Source organism: Spironucleus salmonicida, chromosome 2 (assembly GCF_000497125.1).
Source record: "Spironucleus salmonicida strain ATCC 50377 chromosome 2, whole genome shotgun sequence".
In the NCBI taxonomy this organism is placed as follows: domain Eukaryota; phylum Fornicata; order Diplomonadida; family Hexamitidae; genus Spironucleus; species Spironucleus salmonicida.
The window spans coordinates 990,503-1,010,222 of NC_090597.1; the positions used below are offsets into that span (position 1 = coordinate 990,503).

Here is a 19,720-nt window from a genome sequence, read left to right on the forward strand (position 1 = left end):
ACGTTTATTCTATATAAATTTAATAAAATCTAATTCGGCCCGTGTTATCTCCATATTGGTAAAATTCCCATACTATTCTCAAAACACACCGTATTTCTATCGCTATATTTTGAAACTAACTTTATCTAAACATTAATATGTTTGTGAATTCTGTGAATTTTATTCCTATTATAACTAGTATAATATAAAAAATACATTACTTTCCTACAATTTTGTAAACTTCTATAGCTGCTCAAAACTTTCAAATCCTACCAATCCGCTCTACATACCACTTGAATAAATCAATTTTAGTCAATATTTCGACCGTTAAACTCGAATTAGCACACCCACCAAAATCTTTAGTATTTTCCTCCACTCCCCTTGTAACAAATTTCATTTTTTTGATTTGCTATACCGAATTTATCACGTTCCTCTTTTACATTAGAATGAAAAAAATAAACTAATTATACTATTTAATATATATTATTCCATTCCAAGTTCTGATTTCGCTCCAAAATACATTAAATGAACACGCCCATACTGAAATCCAACGCGTCCACCAATTGCACCAGCACACCTAAATGCGCCCTCGTGGCTACTTATCCTACAGGCTACCATTGGAGAGGCCTAAAATTCGTCTGAGTACGTCTCACAAACGCTCATGCGCGCCATGCGCGCCATGCGTTCCCTGCACCCTTCTCGCCCTCACTGATGCAGTAGTACTACCTGCCTGAAATCAGCTCGCTGGAGAACCCAGTGTACATGAACCAGTCGTTTCAAGCGATTGCCTGTCTTGGGCTGACGGTAAGTTTATTAGCGCAAATACCTGCACAGCCTGCGATGGTAAATGTTCTCAGTGTGTTAATAGGGCTACTGAGTGTAGCGAGTGCAAACCTGGAAATATTCTTTCTGGAACCACCTGCGAGGCCTGTACTGCAAACTGCGCTAATTGGCCTGAAGACAAAGCAGTATGCTAAATATGCTCGAATGGCTACTTTTTAAAAGACGACTAATGCGCTACTTGTTCTGGGAATACTACTGCAAAATGCTAGTGCGGTTAAGCCGTCAATTGTGCTACCTGTGACTCTTCAGACTCATTAAAATGCGGCACCTGTCCTACCGGATTCACTAAGTAAAGGTTAGGTTATTGCGATCAGTGCGCACATGGTTACTTCGGTGTCGGCAATGACTGTGCGAAGTGCAGCTAATCCTGCAAGACCTGCATGAAAATCACTGAAACGTGCATATCCTGCAATGATAAGTTTACAATGAGCATCAATCAGACCGGCGAGGTGAACTGTTCCGATCCTGTTACCGAAGGAAAAGCTTGCGCTTCAAGGGTGGAAGTATCCTGCGGAAGCGAGTAGTAGATCACCACCTGTAAATGCTAAACTGCGCTTAATTGCTTAGAGTGCAACAGCGAGGATCCTACAAAGTGCAAGTTGTCCATGAAAGTATTCAAATTCGAATATGGGCTCTGTACTATTTGCGAAGACGGTTACGATAGCCTGGGGGACTTTTGCTTCGCGTATTAAGCAAATTCAGGTAGAAATCTGTCAGGTGGCGCAGTAGCAGGTATCGTGGTCGCAGTATTAGTAGTTTATGCGCAGTTTGAGGTGGCCTTGCATATTACTTCATCAAGAAGGCCAAGAAGTGAAAAGTATTTTCATTTTTCACATTAGTATTTATTATTATTATATAGATACATATGAAATTATTATTTTATCACCCATCTAAACTATATCAACAAGACTCAGCTGAGTTGCTATACTACCAAATCCAGGCTTCTAGTAGGTTCCTAGTCAAATGCTAGACATCTGGGAAGTTTTCTTAACTTTTTCAAAATATATTATAATAAGTTAAGTTGTTTATAGGATATAGAGTTTACCAATTATACTATTGTGTTAATATTTTGAGATTATAGAAATAGCACCATTGGACGGTTTAGCGTAACATGTATGAGTATAATACTATTTTTAATACAATAATCACGCCTTAAGGTAATCTTTGGGTGTAGGTTTATACTATTCAATAGATTAAATTTATATAATCTTCATTTTCAACTAATGGGTAGAGAATATAAAACAATACTATTATATAAAATATCATTTTCCAATATTTTATCTTATTCCAAATGAAAGTATTTAAAATTTTAAGTTTCATAAATACGAAATTTTTAACTTAATTTAATATTAATTTAAGTTTTTAAACAGAAAAGCACAATTTATCAATCTCCAAATATTTTATTCATATAATCAGTAAAAATACTTCTATACTAGACATAACCAATTAAAATAACTATATTTTAATGAAAATGCAAATACTTTCGTTTTCTCAAACTAGATATGCTAAATTTAGCAAATGTAAAAATATATTAAACTCTTGAATATTAATTATAGCATATGTTTCAAAATCCTCAGAATTCTAAAACTTACTATTTATATATTATTTATCCTTATTCAAATCACACTATTGTATCTAAATTTAGACACTGATACTTTAAGTATATATAACATAATAAGTTAATTGGAGAAACAAAATCTTACCAATGATCCATATAATCATTTATACCTGGCATAACGGAAAATCATATCGCTTAGAATGCTAGGCACCTGCTCTAGCACTACTAACAACTGCACAGGAAAAAGTTTCTGTCCAGACTAACCTGGTAAGCTCACTGATTGCCTGCCCTGCAAAGATGAATGTCTCACATGCTCGGGACCCTCTGCTAGTAACGCAATTTGCGAAACTTGCCGTCCTGGAATGTACCTTACGGACCGCGATACTTGTGACGACTGCGATACGAAATGTCTCACCTGCGCAAGTTACAAGAATGCATGTACAAGTTGCAGGGTAGGGGAGAAACTGAGCTCTGATGAGTGCTTTACGGCGTGTACATCTAATTCCGACTGCGCTAGCAACCAGTTTTGCGAGAATAAGCTGTGTTATACCTGCTTAAGTAATTGCGCTACGTGTGCAGACACGACATTCCACTGTACGAGCTGTTCTAATGGAAGCGGTCTTGTACGTGGTTACTGCAGGAAATGTACTGCTAGTAATTGCGATAACTGCGACGGATAACTTAACACCTGTAAAAAATGTAGTCCTGGTTTTAGACTATAAGGTACCTCCTGCTAGCCATGCTCAGTTACGAATTGTGCGAATTGCGATGCAAATAAAGATATCTGCAATATATGCAAAAATAACTTCAGTATGAACAACAATACCTGTTCTGAATGTGCTCAAAATCTTAACTAAAAATGTTAATGCGGCATGGCCGAGAATTGCACTACATGCGGTGCTAACAATTCTGGCGTTTGCGGAAGCTGCTTGCCAGGATTTTTCAAGGGGGGAGATACAGGGAGTGATACTTGCATTGCGTGCCCTGTCAACTGCACAACCTGTACTTCTAGCTCCGTTTGCACCGCTTGCGAGGATCGGTTTTCTATCGATGGTAATAACTGCGTAGCCTGCGCCGACGCAAACTGCAATACCTGCTCAACTAACAAAAACACATGCACGGCATGCAAAGATGGCTTTGTATAATAAAGCGGCAAATGCGAAAAACTATGCAAACCAGATGACGGCACCTGCGCTATGGACCAAATCTGCGATAAGATCTGCAAAACCTGTACCGGCAACTGCGCTACGTGTAAGGACTCTGTAGACAAGTGCGTGACCTGCAAATCTGGGTTTACTTTAGAAGACGATAAATGTGAAGCGTGCCCAAACAACTGCGCGAACTGCGACGACAATAAAGCCACCTGCACGCTTTGCAGGGACAACTTTTTCGTCGAAGATAATATCTGTACTAAGTGTGAGGGAAACACGACAAAACAGTGCAAGTGCGGGGAAGCAGTTAATTGTGCTACCTGCGATACTTCCAATAAAGAAAAATGTGAAACCTGTATCACCGGCTACAAAAAGGCTACAGGAGACACCTGCTCTACCTGCTCAGATGGTTATCTGATGGTCGATATGATCTGTACAAAATGCAATCCCAAGTGCGCAAGATGCTCCAAAAGCCTCGAAAAGTGTGACACCTGCGCCAGTTCGTACACAATGAGCATCAACTAGACGTGCGAGAAGGATTGCACGGTTAAACTGACAGATGATAAGGTGTGCACGACCGAAAATATAGTGGATTGTGGAGGCACCGATCAGATAACTGCATGTAAATGTGGCACTACTGGAAATTGCTTCAAATGCGGTGGTTCGGATAAGGAAAAATGCGAGTCCTGCATGACAGGCTACAAATTAGAAAATCAACAGTGCACTACCTGCGTGGATGGGGCCACCGCGGTGGGTACTTTCTGCTTCCTCTAGGGCGAAAAGACCGATGTCAACCTCTCTAGTGGCGCAGTTGCAGGCATTATCATCGCGGTTTTGCTCGTGGTGGGAGGAGTCGCCGGTGGTGTTTTCTGGTGCATGAAGAAGTCCAAGGTTAATTCGGAGATTGAGACATCGAAGTCTAACATTAAGTGATAATTTACTTGATATCTGAGTTTAGGGGAAATATGGCGGCATTAAAGGTTAAAGTATTCTAGAGGGATAAATTACCAATCATTATTAAATTTCTAAACCGATCTAGATTTTGTTTGGGGACAGCGGCACATATGTTTCTATTGGAGATGAATCATTGTATGAGCAACCCTGATATTTTTAAATACGAGAAGTTAGTGATAATCAATATAATTAATTTGGTAAATTCAACAAGCTCGAGTGTTTTCCAATAATACTTATCAGCACAGAAATAAATTGTGAAATTATATTTCATAGTTAGTTAGGAGTTCTAGACCTGACCTTGTTAGGGGAGGTATACCCGATGTCAACTTTGGAAGAGTACGCTGCTTGTTTCGCTAAATTTGTGATTTGCATTTCTACTTGCAGTTCAGATATAGATGTTTATAATTCTATGCATGGTATATAATATTAACTTTAGATGTTCCTAACGTGAAAAGTTACGTCCTTAATGTATTAGTATATTAATATACAAGAATAAATTTGCAACATCCTAAAACGCCAATCACATGAAGTCAGACGTCTTCCCTAGCGCCAGCTGGCCGTTCAGCTAGTCCAACCGCTCATCCAGCCCGTACAGCTCCACCTTCATCCTGGAGTGGGCCTCGAACAACGGCTTGGCGATGGAACACGGAATCACACGCCTTGTGGTGTGTCTGGAGTCATGACTTAGGTCTATGCATGAACTGTGGTGCTACAGGTTCATCTCACGGTGTAGGTGCATTCCGGCCGCATAGAACGTCATTCTCGATGACCTCAATGAGCTGATATTATTAATTATATGGTTATGACTGGTTTATGCTTTGTTGTTTTTCGTAGTTAGTTTTGCTATTAAATTCACCTTGCTGAAGTAGAAAAATAATTCAAATAAACATAGAAAGTAAAATATTATTATATATAAAAACATTATTGTTATATTTCCTAAATTAAACAAAGTTTATCACAGTCGTACGCTAGGCAGATGCAGAGGTAAATGAATTAGTATTTAATAATGTCCAGATCTAGCATTAAAACTTAACTTGTTAGGTGCCTCCAGAGAGACCTACAGTTAGCTCCAAACTACTTATTTAGCTAGTATGGCAGAGTCTGGACCCTATGACAACGCCATACAGCATTATTACGCAACTTTCAGCAAATGAGGATGGAAAAGTATCTCTTCATTATTCTGTCTCCATGCTCTAAGCGCGCATTCCTTCATACGAATTTTTGATATTATGTGCTGGTGGCTAGCGCTTGCAAACTCTAAAGTTCAATAGAACACAGGTCTAATTTAGTAGTCTCTTCTCCATCATGCGCCCCAATTAGCAGTCAAAGAACCCAAATACTACCTGATGGGATACGCACTATTCGCTTGTTTGACGATGTACCATATTTGTTTTAATATTGAAGCATACGGAAGCGCAAAGCTTTGCATATAATGGTAAGCAGGATACGAAGTGCATGATGGCAGGCAGGTTACTTATGCAGCATTTCGTAACAAACTAAATATCCATATAGATATATGAATATAATAGCCATAAAAATGAAAATGGCATACTACTTGCCTGGGTGAGTGCTTGGTTTTGGCTGGGCTTGAGCAGCGATTCTCTTACCGAGAGCGTCTACTAAAGTTATTCGATGGGGTCAGCTTATTGATAATGCTTGGTAGAATAACGAGCGAATCAAATTTATCCACCTGAAGAGCCTACTGGCATACAATTACTATCGTATTACTGTATGGTAATGCCCACCTGGCGCATATCCACTTAGTCTAGAATCTTGTTTCGCCCTGTATGCATTCGGTACAGTAGCTAGAAAACTAGCTCCCTGAGATGTTTACTATGTTAACCTAAGACAAGGAGAGCTTTCGGCTAGAATATTAAAGTAAGCACATTTCACTGCTACTTAATTCATCTAGTGCAATATATACCACAGTCCAGGTACCTGCATTTTACGTGCTACGCCTAGACGCTAAATGTGCTTACATATTGCTAGAAAAGTTGTTCGTAAATCGTAAAATTTCTAACAATTACGGAGGAATTAACTACATAGATATTAATATAGCAGTATGCTAAGCTGCCCCAACGGCTCCGATTCCTCCCAACACGCAAACCACACTGCTCGCAATCTCCCACGACCTATTAGATTCACCTCGTCATCACTATAAATATTCCATCTCATTGTCCCCGCACGCTTCCCATCATCTCCATAAGGACATTCGGCAAACAGTCCTTACACCCATATTGAGCGTCGCTGTATGAGATTCATTTTCTACGGCATAGCACTCACCGTCCGGGTCAATACCTTCCACACAAGTAGTTGGAACACCCTCCTGAAAATAATTGTAGTTTGCGGTGCCGTCTCCGTGTATGGTTGTAATATATACATTGTCATTGCGGGAATTGCTAAATATCGCAGACGAGAAAGCAGAGCGTTTTGAATAGCACCAGTGCAGTGCTTTGTTGGAATGTTATTGTATGCCTTTGCACCATTTGCTCAGCATTCTCTATACGTCGAACAATCGAATAGACTATCTCACGCTTCCCTTCATTCCACCCGAATACAATTTGTGCAGGGTTGTGCGTATGCGGTGTACGGGATTTCGTCTATAAAGGCACTAAAAGGGACTGCAGCCTAGGCAGCGAATCAGTACTTCTTGCCGTCTACTATCTATATCTTGTCGGCATACCATCCCTGGTCCACCTTCGGGTCGTAGGTGCACAGGACACAGTTCTCGGATCCTACGCTGGGGACTGGTAGACAGGATCGGCATAGCAGGGTTTTGCAGTGCCTTACAGCTTGCGGGTGGTCTTCTGTTTCGAACTGAGGAACTGTAGCATGATTCTCCTAAAGAGCACAAATGGGGGTTCATGTTTTTCTATTTTGCTAAGTTGGGACTAGGTTGGGTATCCAGAGCTAAGCTCATGATGCGATTAGTATCCTGCATATTATATAAACTAGATACCAAAATTAAAATTCCGCTCCAATTAATATTAGACACTAACGTATTATAATAGTTATGAAACCCTATGACGACCACAGAAGTCCACTAGCGGCCAGCACTCGCCCTGCACGGCCAGCTATACCATACTAGCATGCACAGAGTATGCAAAGCCACAGGCAAGACAGTGGGTGATTGATACTTTGAGTTATCAGCCTGCATCTTCCAGCCAGCAGTAATTATTGCGCCTCTCCGGAGCACAGTTCTAGCCAATATTAAAATTTCCACTTTCCCTTATCCCCCGCATCTGCTACTCAAATCCGCAAGACCTCCGCTCCCGGATCGCTAAATAGCACCGGCGGACATCTACCCATATTATGCCAAATTCTATCACTTCCTGGCCTTCTTGATGAAGTAGTATGCCAAACCGCCACCAACTGTGCTAGCCACCACCAAAACACCTATGATAATGCCAGCAATCGCACCACCACCTATTTTATTCTGCTAGACTCCACCCTACTTGGCCCAGCACATTCTGGCTAGAATTTCATACCCTTCCGCACATGCAGTGCACGCCCCTTGCTTTCCATTCACTGTATTGGGCAAACACGTATCACAGTCATTCTTAGCTTCATTGCAGGAGGCACAGTTTGCAGCATTTCAGCATCTGCAGACCGAATCAAGCCCTTCCGCGCACGATGTTGGAACTCCATTCTTGCAGTATTATCCATCTTGGAGGCTATTGCAGCTGGCCGTGCACTTTCCGTCTATCGTGGTAGTATAAGCGCCTGGAGTACAGAAGTTGCACACTGTTTTTGAGGAGCAAAAAAGACAATTTGATTCGCATGGCTCACAGCGATTTGCTGACAAGTTGCAGAAGGTCATGCGTTCTTGTTCACAGTCTTATAAAGAATTGCAAACTCTAACGCATATATTCTTTTCCATGGTGTACCCTTCAGCGCAAGCCTCGCACTTATCAGAGCTCTTACACTTGCCGCACCCTTTTGAGCATATAGTGCACCTATCCCCATTTTGAAAACTTCCAGTGATGCATTTGGAGCACTTGCCATTTGTGCACTCTCTACAATGGGTATTAACTGTATTGCTCACACAGTAGCAGCCTTGGCCGAGTTTTATGTCATCGGAGCAAGCAATGCAGCTCACTTCAGTATACTCTACAGTCGGGCAGTAATATCCTGCCTTGCAGCCGGTACTCGATCTACTACATGTTCCGGCGTCGGGCATTTTGAATGGATGGATGCATGTATTATAGCAGAATAACCGCGGTATAGAATACATTATCAGTTTCGAATTTATTAAATATTGCTTAATATGGTATATAAGTTATTATATCCATAAACTAAAAATGGAATAATGTATTTAGATTTATAAAGTATATACTTGTGAGAGCAGTTTTTCCAGTGTTTTGTTGCTTGTATATGTAGATATGATACGTCTCCGAATGGACCCCTGGACCGGAACTGCATGAGGGTTCCATGCGCACTGGTACCAGCGCGGTACACCGAGAGGGCCTTGGAACAGGGAACTGTGATATGCAGGTACACCGCAAGAACACCTCCCGAAAGCTCACTCTGCACGGCAGCAATCCGGCTTTGGGGGCTCTTACCACGCCCAACGATGTTAAGAAATACGTGCGCTTCCCAGCCAGCCTAGTATACTCTTATAAGCACACATAAGTTATCTCCGTTAATGGCGTCATCGGGCCAGGCAACCACCAAGAAGTTGGTCTGGGCCGCGCTGCAGTACTTTTACAGCCAACCTTGACTGCAGGTTGGCTCTAACCGCGTTATCAGCTAGGTTCGGTGCTCGGGGTAGCGAAATACGGAAATAACCGAGTTAAGTAATAAGTATTCCAAGCAAACAGTGCAAAAACGATATTCAAATACGAAACATCATTTCATTAAATTATGAAAGAATTTATATCATTCAATTACATATTTCATAATCATATTTCATATATTTGCTAGTGTACCTACTACTCTACAAGCATATCAGTGTTTATATAATTTTCAAAAAATAAAGCTTCGATACTTAAAACAAGTCATTTTTAAAAATACTTTGTGTCTTCCATATTAAATAATCTTGCTAACCACCCTCAGCGTGAGCAGGTCAAGGGAAATATGATCTCTTTAGAGATTGTATTTCCATTGGGTCGCCCAAATCGAATATATCAAATTCATAATTATATTTTAATTTTTAATATCGTATTTTTTAAAATACATAACTGGTGTTTTTATATTTAGATGTTATTAACAAAGCTTGATCAGCCATGACAGAGAAGTAATATTCAAGCAAGATAAAATTATAAATACAAAAAATATAATAATTCAAATAAGATCTATTACCAATACTAGAAGATAGTATTGATGCTATAAAAACAAAGCTTTTAAAATACGAAATCTAAACAATAATGCAATGATCTGAATATGAATATTAAGCAATACAAAAACGAATATAGTTAGATATCGCGTATATATAATAAATGTAATAAAACAAATACTAAATAATTTATTCTAATAAATAAATTAGATTAAACCAATTATAAAAGTTTTAACTAATATACAATACAATTAAATAGTAAAATTTAAAATTCAATGAGTTCAATGATAAATTATATATCAGAGTCTTGAATAATCTATCAAGCGATTTACTACAAAATATCACATTGCATAAATTCAATTACCAAAAGTAAAACAATTAATGATAGTATTAATTTAAATATAGACTACAAGTAAAATATGTTTGAAGAAAACAAATAGTAAGCAAGTAGTAAGTCACCATCAAGAAGGTGCACACAGAATATTTGAATTTTGAAAATGGACTATTGTTTTATTACTCGCGATGCGAATGATAAAATCTGATATAGTAGATAGTATCCCAGAGAGGGGTCAATAAAAAATATTTTTGATTTTTAAAAATTCAAAACGGTTACGCACCAAGGGCGAACACTAAATCGGTCGACAATGCGGCCAATAAATTGGATCAAAATATTTAACTTTAAAGTTTTCTAAAGCTACTAATTGCTGTTATGTGCTTCATGCAATGGGGATTTACTAGTCTATGTATTATTCTAGCTGAAGGTTAAGAAATTTTGAATTTTAGCGTTAAATTAAAACACATTCTGATTACTGACACCCATCGCCTTCTACTGCTAAGGGCCCGTTAGGGACTTTTCCAACGGCTTTTCAAACTTAAGCTTTGCAAAGTAGCGTTTAAAAACAGCAAAAAATACCATTTCACCCTCTAGACGATACATTAAGCAAGATCCCTGCTGTTAAATTATTATAAATTGTCCATAGTTTCCGCCTGGCTGCATGCCCAGTTTTGCAAGACGGCACCAGTGGAAGGTTGCAAGTATACATTCCGCACCAGCAGTGCTACCTCTTTGCAGTCAGCCGCTGCTCAAATATTCAACGGAGTGTGCACGCTCTGAATAGGTGCTACACATCGCTGCATGCCTTCTGATTACGTAAAAATATTTCTTACCCTTTGGTGCATTCCCTGTTCCCGACTTGCGCGCAGAAGCTTCGCACGGGAAGTTGGAAATTTGGTTGTGGAAAAGCCTTTCAGCTCTAGTGGGACAGAAAATTACCATTTTCATTAAATCTTGTTGTGCGCTATTCGAGGTAGAAATGAGTATTTGATAATAATTCTGCGAGGGCAGTTAGCATCACATAAGAGAGTTTACGGTGATAATTTAAGGAATAGGTTGATTGCGGTACTGAGTGCATTGCGCTCATGGTGATTAGGTGTGCTGAGTTTGCGCAGTTTTAATAGTTCTAGAATGAGAGATGTTGGGCTAGAAGGGGTCGTGAGCATTTTTGTGTTGCTACAATAAACTGCTATTTATCAGATTAGAACGTTTGGGATGGTGTAGTTGTGGATTGGATTTGCTTATGTAGAGATAATTTTATTGTATAGTAGTTGGAGTAAGTATAGTTTGGATGAATTTGAAATATCACTATCTTACCATACGCAGGAGTACGAAATTCAACTTTAAGGTAATTTTAAAGTAATGGTACAATAACATGTCATACTGTTATATTTATCTATTATGCTGTCCGAATTTGAAAATAATTAAAGTATGCAAAACTGAAACTGAAATATTTAATAGTAATATACGACATAGAATCACTCTCAAGATAGTAAGTTAAGTTTCATGAAATATATCAGATGCAAAATTTATAGCTTAACGCATAAGTATCATTCATGTTAGGTAATCTCATGGAAAACATAGGTTTAGTTAAGTTTTGCAGAATTACTAAGGGTTTTAAACTAAAATATATTACTAATTGCTTATATTGTGATATTTTTATTACATGTGGTAAATTGATCTATCGGCTGCCTTGCGTTCACCTCAGGCTAATTTCATCTCGCGTTATCAATTACTACTTGAGTCATTCTAACAAATTAAAACGTATTAAGGTGGGCCCAAGTATTCCGTAACGAGCTGCTGCTAGTGAAGTATAGGGAAGAGTAATGCATCGCTAAAATAATATTTAAGTCAATTTAAAACTTTTTCCAAGACATAACTCCATAACTGGTACCATCACTTCTTCCCTTTCTTGACTAAGTAAAAGCAAGTCCATCTCCGACGGCACCTACTGTTAATATCCATGCATCACCAACTCTGGATAAGCTGCTGCTACGTATTTCATCAAAAAGCAGATATTTCCACCTTTCTCAGCACCGTCGACGCATTCTCAGCATTGTTAGCATTTGGGCAAATACCTCGGAATGAATATCTTCTTTTAGATTAATGATTCAATGTGCCTGAATCTCCATAGAGTAGATAGTTCCGCGAGTATATGCAGCTAGTGCATTTCTATTATCGTCATCATAATATGTGAAAAATGGGTCAGTACAGGGTCTAGCAGTTATTTCTTAACTTGCTGGGCAAGTAAGGCAGCGAGGCGCTCCTAGACGACCACACCTGCATCATGGTGTCTGGTCAGCAGACCAGCAGTCAACAATAGGACTATTAGCACAGTCATAGTGTTCAATAAGGCGGCTACATCATGCTTGCTTATGTATGATACGTCACTTAGTTCGGATTTTTACATTTGAGCACTCCTCGACTGACTTCATGACTCGCATGTGCGAGAAAGTGCTCCAGGAATTCCTAGTGGCTTTAATTCGCAAAACTAGCAGCATTGAAAAAGTGTCTTGGACCACAAACGCCCAATAATTGCAGATTTTATCCAGTTGTCGTCTACAGCTTTAAATCTTGTGGCGAAAGCTGTGCATTTTGAGCACTATCTCAGTATGCAGAGTTACCAGAACATGCATACACTAGGCTGATACACGAACTAAACAATAATCTGATTTTGTTACTACATGCGCCATTACTACATCTGTTCAGGAAATTACACCAGGGTTATCTTCCGTGCTGTATTGAATGAAGACATTTAGTTTATTGCATTAGGATGTTGTTTGAATAGCTTTAGTTTTTAATAGTTACATTTAACTAGCTATTTGGTATTTAGAAAATATTTACTACTCATTCAGAAGTAAATATTGATTAATATAATATATAGTACATCTATAAAAATAAAAATAAATAACTGAAGGTTTGCTTATGGTAAAATGAAACTGCATTACTTATAAATTAATTAATTTATCGAGCTTCTATAAAATAGGGTAATACGTAATATGATAGAAAAATGTAAAATGTAAATGTAAATTATATATATTATTAAAAATTTATCAGGTTTAATCTTAAAAAGTGTTATGATAACTAATGAATATAATATTAACATAAAAATATTTTTTCATCTAATTGAAGTTAGTCATTATCAGGTAAGGATATGACAGATTACAATGTATATTACTTAAATTTTACAAATTTAGTTAGTAAGCCTTAGATCAGAGCATAGATGGTACATAGATAGTAGAAAGTGAAAGTTCTTACCCAATAATGTAGTCAATGAACAAACCTATCTCTCTCACTACAGGTCATAGAAATAATAAAATTTAGTTAATGCTAGCATTGCTACTTTAGGAAAGCATGTAAGATAAGCTAATGATAAAGTAAGGTTTATTAATATTCTGGTATACTGTGCTGCAAGGTGAATGCATTTATAGACTCAAGGCTGACTAATGGGACAGATGGGATCTGAATAGAAGTGGTGTCCAAACCTATTACTACATCTTAACTGAACAGTAAGTAGAAACCTGCATATTAGCAGTGGAAAACTAGAATTTAGGATGCTATCAGTGAAAACATACCAACAGAAGAATACGATACCAGCCAAACTTCTGATACCTCGGGAGTATCGAGCATGGATAGTACCACGGGCTCTGGTACGGTTCGGAGTGGCTGGTATTGCCCAGGCTATTTAGGTGTCAGGCTAGCCGAGAGGAAGTAATGGAAACCATATTAGCCATTTTCACCAATCTTTCAGTTTAGCATATTAGAATGACATAAATATTTTTGAATTTTGCAGCTATGTTAGTCTAAATAGTATTAGAATAAACCATTTACTGCTAACTTGGAAATATGAATTATTTTATTATACTCGAATAATATTGTTAGCTTCGGTCAGCATAAAGTTGGTCTGAGTAGTACTTATGTTTAAATACCCATAGGTCCAGATATTACCAGCAATCGGGTATTTAGTAAACTTACTGCTATTTCTGCAATAACAGGAGTATTATATAATATATGGATTTTTTCACTTTTAGTTTTTGCAGTATTATATTAGTATGCACAACTATTATTAAACTCAATCTAAAGATTTACGTGTTTTAAAGATTATAAGTTACTACGCACTTTGCATAAACTATTATAACACCACTCATGCCTATAATAACAATAACATCGCCATTTCTTTTGTTAAATCTACTGCGATTCACCTACAACTACTTTAAGTAAATTTTACTAAATTAGACTTATTTGCATAATATCAATTCCTCATTTAATAATAAACGCTATCCATAAAATATTTCACTTCCACTTCAATAGTGAAAAACACGAAACTGCAATCCTCGGTAATATTCACAGTTATACTGTAGTCATGTTTCCACTTCTATGAAAATGAACAACTAGTGTACTTCTACCGATAAAAATTCCTGCAGTGAAGGTACTTTCTGTCCATCAAACGCAGGAACTGAAGCAAAGGATTGCCTAGCCTGCAAATCAGATTGTGCCACCTGCACAGGATCATCTGCAGAAGCTACAACGTGTTTAACCTGCGCCGATGGTAAGTATCTTAACAGTGGATCCTGCGCAGACTGCGACGCCAAATGCGCAACCTGCACAGCAGAGAACACGTGTCAAACCTGCACTAATGGGAACGTTTTAAGCGGAACCACCTGCACCGCCTGCGTTTCAGGGTAGACCATGAAATGTACCTGCGGGTCTGCTGAGAACTGCTCTATTTGCGATGTTACTGATCCGACTAAATGCGACGTCTGCGCGAATGGACATTTCATGTCTGGGACTACCTGCACGGCTTGTAAAGCTAATCAAATGGCTCCGTGTACATGCAGTACCGCTGTTAACTGCGGAACCTGCGCTACTGATACAAGTAAATGCAAAACTTGCATCAACGGATACGATCCAACCGGGTCCACCCCTTGCGAGAAATGCAAACCTAAGTACTTCGAGGATACTTCTTAAACTCCTAACAAATGCACAGCTTGCTCTGTAAACTGTGTAACCTGCTCTTCTAGCACCGTTTGCAGCGCCTGTGAAGATGGATTTTCTATCAAAGATAATAAGTGCATAGCCTGCACTACAAGCTAAACAACTGCCTGTACTTGCAAGGTTGCCAAAAATTGCTAAACATGTGATACTACCAATACGGGCAAATGTTCAACGTGTATAGGAAACTTTGACAAATCTGGAAGCACTGCTTGCGAGAATTGTTTGACAGGATTTTTCAAAGGGGGCGTTTCTGGGAGTGAAATTTGCACAAAATGCCCAGAGACCTGTGCAACGTGCACAGCAGAAAACACCTGCCAAACGTGTAAAGATGGAAACGTTTTAAGTTAAAATTTGTGTGTGGCCTGCACTGCAAACCAAATGACTGCCTGCACGTGTACGTCTGCCAAAAACTGCTCAACATGTAATTCTAGTGATATGAAAAAATGTGAAACATGCATCAACAATTTTGACCCCTCTGGAACCACCCCTTGCGAGAAATGCTTGTCAGGATTTTTCAAGGAAACAAAATCTGCTATCGAGACTTGCACAGCCTGCTCTGAGAACTGTACAGCCTGCTCTTCTAGCACCATTTGCACAGCTTGCAAGGATGGGTTTTCGCTCGAAAACAACTAGTGTGTAGCCTGCACAGACGAAAACTGCACGACCTGCACAGCTAGCAAAGACGCCTGTACGGCGTGCAAAACTGACTTTTCGCTGTAAAGCGGTAAATGCGAGAAAACATGCACAGCAGGTGACGGCAGCTGCGCCTCGAACCAAATATGCGACACGATCTGCAAAGACTGCCCCAGCAACTGTGCCACGTGCAAAGATGCTGTCGACAAGTGCTTGACCTGCGATCCCGGATTCATTTTAGCAGGTGATAAATGTGAAACGTGCTCTGCTGGCTGCGCGAACTGCGTCGACAATAAAGACATCTGCAAGGTTTGCAAGGACGACTTTTTCGCCACGGATAAAACCTGCACAGCTTGTACTGCAAACACCACAGAGCAGTGCACGTGCGGTGCAGCTACTAACTGCGCTACCTGCGATTCTTCCGATAAAGGTAAGTGCGCCACCTGCATTACCGGTTACAAAAAGGCCACAAATGAAACCTGCTCCGCCTGCGCCGACGGCTATCTGATGATCGGAATGGCCTGCTAGAAATGCGAGGCCACGTGCGCCACGTGCTCCGAAAGCCTCGAAAAGTGCGATACCTGCGCCACTTAGCACACCATGAGCATCAATTAAACATGCGAGAAGAATTGCACGACTTAACTGACAGATAACTAGGCCTGCATTGCCGACCAGCCTATGGACTGCGGGAGCAGCAGCCAGGTAACTGCGTGTAAATGTAGTAATACTGCAAACTGCCTCTAATGCGATAGTTCGGATGCTGTAAAGTGCGCGTCCTGCATGCCAGGCTACAAATTAGTAAATCAGCAGTGCTCCACCTGCGCAGATGGGGCCACCCCCGTGGGCTCGTTCTGCTTCCTACAAGGCGACACGCTCAGCACCAACCTCTCCAGCGGCGCCGTTGCGGGCATCGTCATAGCCGTCCTGGTCGTTGCTGGGGGAGTCGCCGGTGCCGCTTTCTGGTACATGAAGAAGTCCAAGGCCAACTAGGAGGTGGAGAAGCAGAACTTCAACATGCAGTGAGAATTTACATTGAATTGGAGTATATGGATGGCAAGGTGGACTGCGAGTGGGAACTATTTCAGATAGACAAATTACAAATTAGTACTATATTTCTGAACCGAGTTAGATTTTGTTTAAAACGATGGAAAATATGCTTCTATGGGTGATGAAGCACTATCTGCACCAACCTGATATTGTAAATAGTATAATTTAGTAATAGCCAATATAACTAATTCTGTAAATTCAATAAGGTGTGTGATTTGCACTTATATTTAGCAGCACAAAAATAAAAAGTGAAATTATATTTTTTGCTCAATTAGTAACGCTAGGTCTGGTTTTGAAAAACTTGGAAGCAGTTTCGATAGCTCCTATATGAAATAGAGCTCTAGATATATTATTAGCAGAAATCAGTCAGCAGCAAGTCACCATTCAGCCCAACCAAATTTGCGTGAGTATTTTAAAAGATCAACCCTTTATACTTCGCGTTGCGAAATATAAAATAACTAATATTTTTAAAACCATTAAATTAACTTTACACAGGTCTGAATGGTGCTTGCTAGTATAAAATATTACAGAATTATAATTTTGAGAAAGCGTTTGTTTCTCCTTACCGTAAACATATATTTGATTTACATTTCATTCTGCATTTTTTAGAGATTAAAAAATACCTTGTCAAGGCGCGTCGCGGTAGCATTCAAATTCGAATATTGTGTATTTCGAGAGTATAGTTTAATTTGGCGCCATAATCAAATCAGGCATCTCTTAGAAATACAAAAAGGTAATTATTTCAAAATAAGTTAAATTCAGTCTTAAGTCGTTATGCTTGCTTTTAGGCGTCACATTTTCCGATGGAAAATCATCTTAAAAATATTTATAGCAAATATAAGAACCGCCGAATATCTGGCCGTGCAAAAAGGTGATAGTAAAAATGTAAAACAGCAACTAAATGGCATCTCCATATTTCACGCACATACTTTTTAATCTTTTTAAGTAACTATTTTGAGCTTCTTCATTCTAGCACGCTTTCTAACCCTCATTTAAGAAACGTTAACTACTGTAATAGTAGAAAGTAATACGTACTAAAAGCAAATTTCCGTTGGCTTTAGTTTCAGTACCGCCAATCCATTTTTAAGATAGCGATGCAATCATAACTTGTCTCATTGATTTTTAAACTAGAGCCAAGAAAAAGTTGTCTTTAGTCTTGGTTACTTACTACTAGAGTTTATTATAAATACTGATTTTCCTGAGAAATTAACATGTAGTAATGAATATAATATCAATTACTTATTTATTTCAATATTTGGAAATATGTGAACAAACATATTGAATATGAATAGAAACTCAAGTAATGTATTAAGCTTTTATAATTTTAGCATACTACCTATGATACTGTATAATATTCCGAGTTTACAATTTAATTAATATTTAAACGCATTCAATAATTTTTTGAAATATATGTTAGATCTACATATAAATTGATAAAAGAATAAATGATCGCAGTTTTTTTTAAATACAATAATATGGATTTGTTTATAATTAAATCATTATTTTTTAAATCAATAATATAAAACTCAATATATATAATATTATACATATGTAAAAATATCTCAAACATAAAATGACAGAAAGTGGTAAGTGTAAAGATGGCGATAATAAGTGCAAAATAGATACGTATTGCCCTACTAGCGAGGATAATATCGTTGATTGTAAGTCTTGTGCTGATAATTTAATTAATTTTAGGTATGGTTGTAATTGTATAGATAATGTATCGACTTAACGTTGTTAATTGTGTAAAGATGGAACATGTTCTGTTTGCATAGCTAACTATTTCTTAACCAGTACAAAAACATGCGAGATATGCGACAGCAACTGTAAATCTTGTGAAGGAAAGGAAACCGAATGCACTGAGTGCAAACCTGGATTTATTTTAGAGACAACATCTAAAACATGTGTAAAATCGTGTTCTAATCATAAAGACTGTAATGCTTAGCATCTTGGATATTGTGATTTCTCTGTTAAACATTGCAAGCCTTGCTAAGAAGACTGTAGCTTCTGCACATCTGCTATCTTTTGCTTAGAATGCGAAGGACACAAAGCAAAACCTGTTACCACTATCGATGGAAAATGTATTGCAGAGTGTGCTGGTATTGCTGATGGGCAATTCTGCTAGGATGGCACTTCAACTTCTTGCAGTGCTTCATCTACTTCTTAGTGCAAATGTGCAAATATGTTTAGATGCGCTACATGTAATGATAATAAAACCTAATGTGCAACATGTTTAGCAGGATATGCTATTAATACTGAGGGTAATTGTACTGACTGTGCATATGGCTATGAACCAGTTGCAGCAATCTGTTTACCATTATCATCCTCTGGTGAAGGTTCTAATTTTTCAGGAGGGGCTGTAGCTGGAATTGTAGTAGCAGTATTGATTGTGGTGGGAGCAGTTGGTGGTGGTTTAGCTTATTATTTTGTCAAGAAGGCCAAGAAGTGATAGCTATTTTCCAGGTAATAGGATAATAGTAGGAATATTTTAAAATTTAATCTTATCCTTTTTGTTCAATTTATATCGTTTCCAAGCTATTTATCCTTAATAGTGTATTAAGTCATTTCGTTAAATCTGAGTTTGATAAAGAATTTCAAAATATTAGCACATTTCGGTGGATGTAATTTAAAATTATTTTGAACATTAATAAATATGATTAAAAACAAAGCACAATGAAATAAGTAGTTAATTAGAATTAATTTTAAAGCATCTTATGCATTTTTACCATTCCATAAATTTATTGTTTTGAAGTTTTTAACTATAATAGTAAAAATACCTAATTTTATAAAATATCCGTCTAGATTAAATTTACATTATTAAATGCTCAGTTTCCGTCAAATATGACTTTTAATACTTAAGTTGATTGATTAACTTCAGCAAATAAGTTTTAAATAAAAAGTGTATCAAAGACGGTTTATGTTTAGTATTACTAAAAAAGTAAAATTATTAA

General features: G+C 38.2%; 11 protein-coding genes and 2 pseudogenes across 11 annotated transcripts; 8 read left to right on the top strand and 5 right to left on the bottom strand. All coding sequences in view use genetic code 6, as the record gives it.

Moving 5' to 3' along the window:
* The first annotated feature begins 504 nt into the window (after positions 1-504).
* Positions 505-1,636, top strand: SS50377_21722 (Cysteine-rich membrane protein 1; annotated as a pseudogene).
* A 704-nt stretch (positions 1,637-2,340) lies between these two features.
* Positions 2,341-4,464, top strand: SS50377_21723 (Cysteine-rich membrane protein 2; the record flags this gene model as incomplete). The annotated part of the gene is made up of 1 exon (XM_067905620.1): positions 2,341-4,464. The coding sequence occupies one exon, from the start codon at positions 2,341-2,343 to the stop codon at positions 4,462-4,464; it is 2,124 nt and encodes a 707-aa protein (XP_067766937.1).
* Positions 4,465-5,657: 1,193 nt separating this feature from the next.
* SS50377_21724 (uncharacterized protein) lies at positions 5,658-5,993 on the bottom strand (the record flags this gene model as incomplete). The annotated part of the gene is made up of 1 exon (XM_067905621.1): positions 5,658-5,993. One exon carries the CDS (start codon positions 5,991-5,993, stop codon positions 5,658-5,660), a length of 336 nt encoding a protein of 111 aa, XP_067766938.1.
* Positions 5,994-6,123: 130 nt separating this feature from the next.
* SS50377_21725 (uncharacterized protein) lies at positions 6,124-6,867 on the bottom strand (the record flags this gene model as incomplete). Its single annotated transcript, XM_067905622.1, has 1 exon — positions 6,124-6,867. One exon carries the CDS (start codon positions 6,865-6,867, stop codon positions 6,124-6,126), a length of 744 nt encoding a protein of 247 aa, XP_067766939.1.
* Positions 6,868-6,869: 2 nt separating this feature from the next.
* SS50377_21726 (uncharacterized protein) lies at positions 6,870-7,568 on the bottom strand (the record flags this gene model as incomplete). The annotated part of the gene is made up of 1 exon (XM_067905623.1): positions 6,870-7,568. The coding sequence occupies one exon, from the start codon at positions 7,566-7,568 to the stop codon at positions 6,870-6,872; it is 699 nt and encodes a 232-aa protein (XP_067766940.1).
* A 242-nt stretch (positions 7,569-7,810) lies between these two features.
* Positions 7,811-8,665, bottom strand: SS50377_21727 (Cysteine-rich membrane protein 1; annotated as a pseudogene).
* Positions 8,666-11,225: 2,560 nt separating this feature from the next.
* On the top strand, positions 11,226-11,537 carry SS50377_21728 (uncharacterized protein; the record flags this gene model as incomplete). Its single annotated transcript, XM_067905624.1, has 1 exon — positions 11,226-11,537. One exon carries the CDS (start codon positions 11,226-11,228, stop codon positions 11,535-11,537), a length of 312 nt encoding a protein of 103 aa, XP_067766941.1.
* A 641-nt stretch (positions 11,538-12,178) lies between these two features.
* Positions 12,179-12,508, top strand: SS50377_21729 (uncharacterized protein; the record flags this gene model as incomplete). The annotated part of the gene is made up of 1 exon (XM_067905625.1): positions 12,179-12,508. One exon carries the CDS (start codon positions 12,179-12,181, stop codon positions 12,506-12,508), a length of 330 nt encoding a protein of 109 aa, XP_067766942.1.
* Positions 12,509-12,527: 19 nt separating this feature from the next.
* Positions 12,528-12,839, top strand: SS50377_21730 (uncharacterized protein; the record flags this gene model as incomplete). The annotated part of the gene is made up of 1 exon (XM_067905626.1): positions 12,528-12,839. The coding sequence occupies one exon, from the start codon at positions 12,528-12,530 to the stop codon at positions 12,837-12,839; it is 312 nt and encodes a 103-aa protein (XP_067766943.1).
* Positions 12,840-13,181: 342 nt separating this feature from the next.
* On the top strand, positions 13,182-13,661 carry SS50377_21731 (uncharacterized protein; the record flags this gene model as incomplete). Its single annotated transcript, XM_067905627.1, has 1 exon — positions 13,182-13,661. The coding sequence occupies one exon, from the start codon at positions 13,182-13,184 to the stop codon at positions 13,659-13,661; it is 480 nt and encodes a 159-aa protein (XP_067766944.1).
* An 816-nt stretch (positions 13,662-14,477) lies between these two features.
* On the top strand, positions 14,478-16,745 carry SS50377_21732 (Cysteine-rich membrane protein 2; the record flags this gene model as incomplete). The annotated part of the gene is made up of 1 exon (XM_067905628.1): positions 14,478-16,745. One exon carries the CDS (start codon positions 14,478-14,480, stop codon positions 16,743-16,745), a length of 2,268 nt encoding a protein of 755 aa, XP_067766945.1.
* A 651-nt stretch (positions 16,746-17,396) lies between these two features.
* Positions 17,397-17,885, bottom strand: SS50377_21733 (uncharacterized protein; the record flags this gene model as incomplete). Its single annotated transcript, XM_067905629.1, has 1 exon — positions 17,397-17,885. One exon carries the CDS (start codon positions 17,883-17,885, stop codon positions 17,397-17,399), a length of 489 nt encoding a protein of 162 aa, XP_067766946.1.
* A 457-nt stretch (positions 17,886-18,342) lies between these two features.
* On the top strand, positions 18,343-19,218 carry SS50377_21734 (Cysteine-rich membrane protein 1; the record flags this gene model as incomplete). The annotated part of the gene is made up of 1 exon (XM_067905630.1): positions 18,343-19,218. One exon carries the CDS (start codon positions 18,343-18,345, stop codon positions 19,216-19,218), a length of 876 nt encoding a protein of 291 aa, XP_067766947.1.
* Positions 19,219-19,720: the final 502 nt, after the last annotated feature.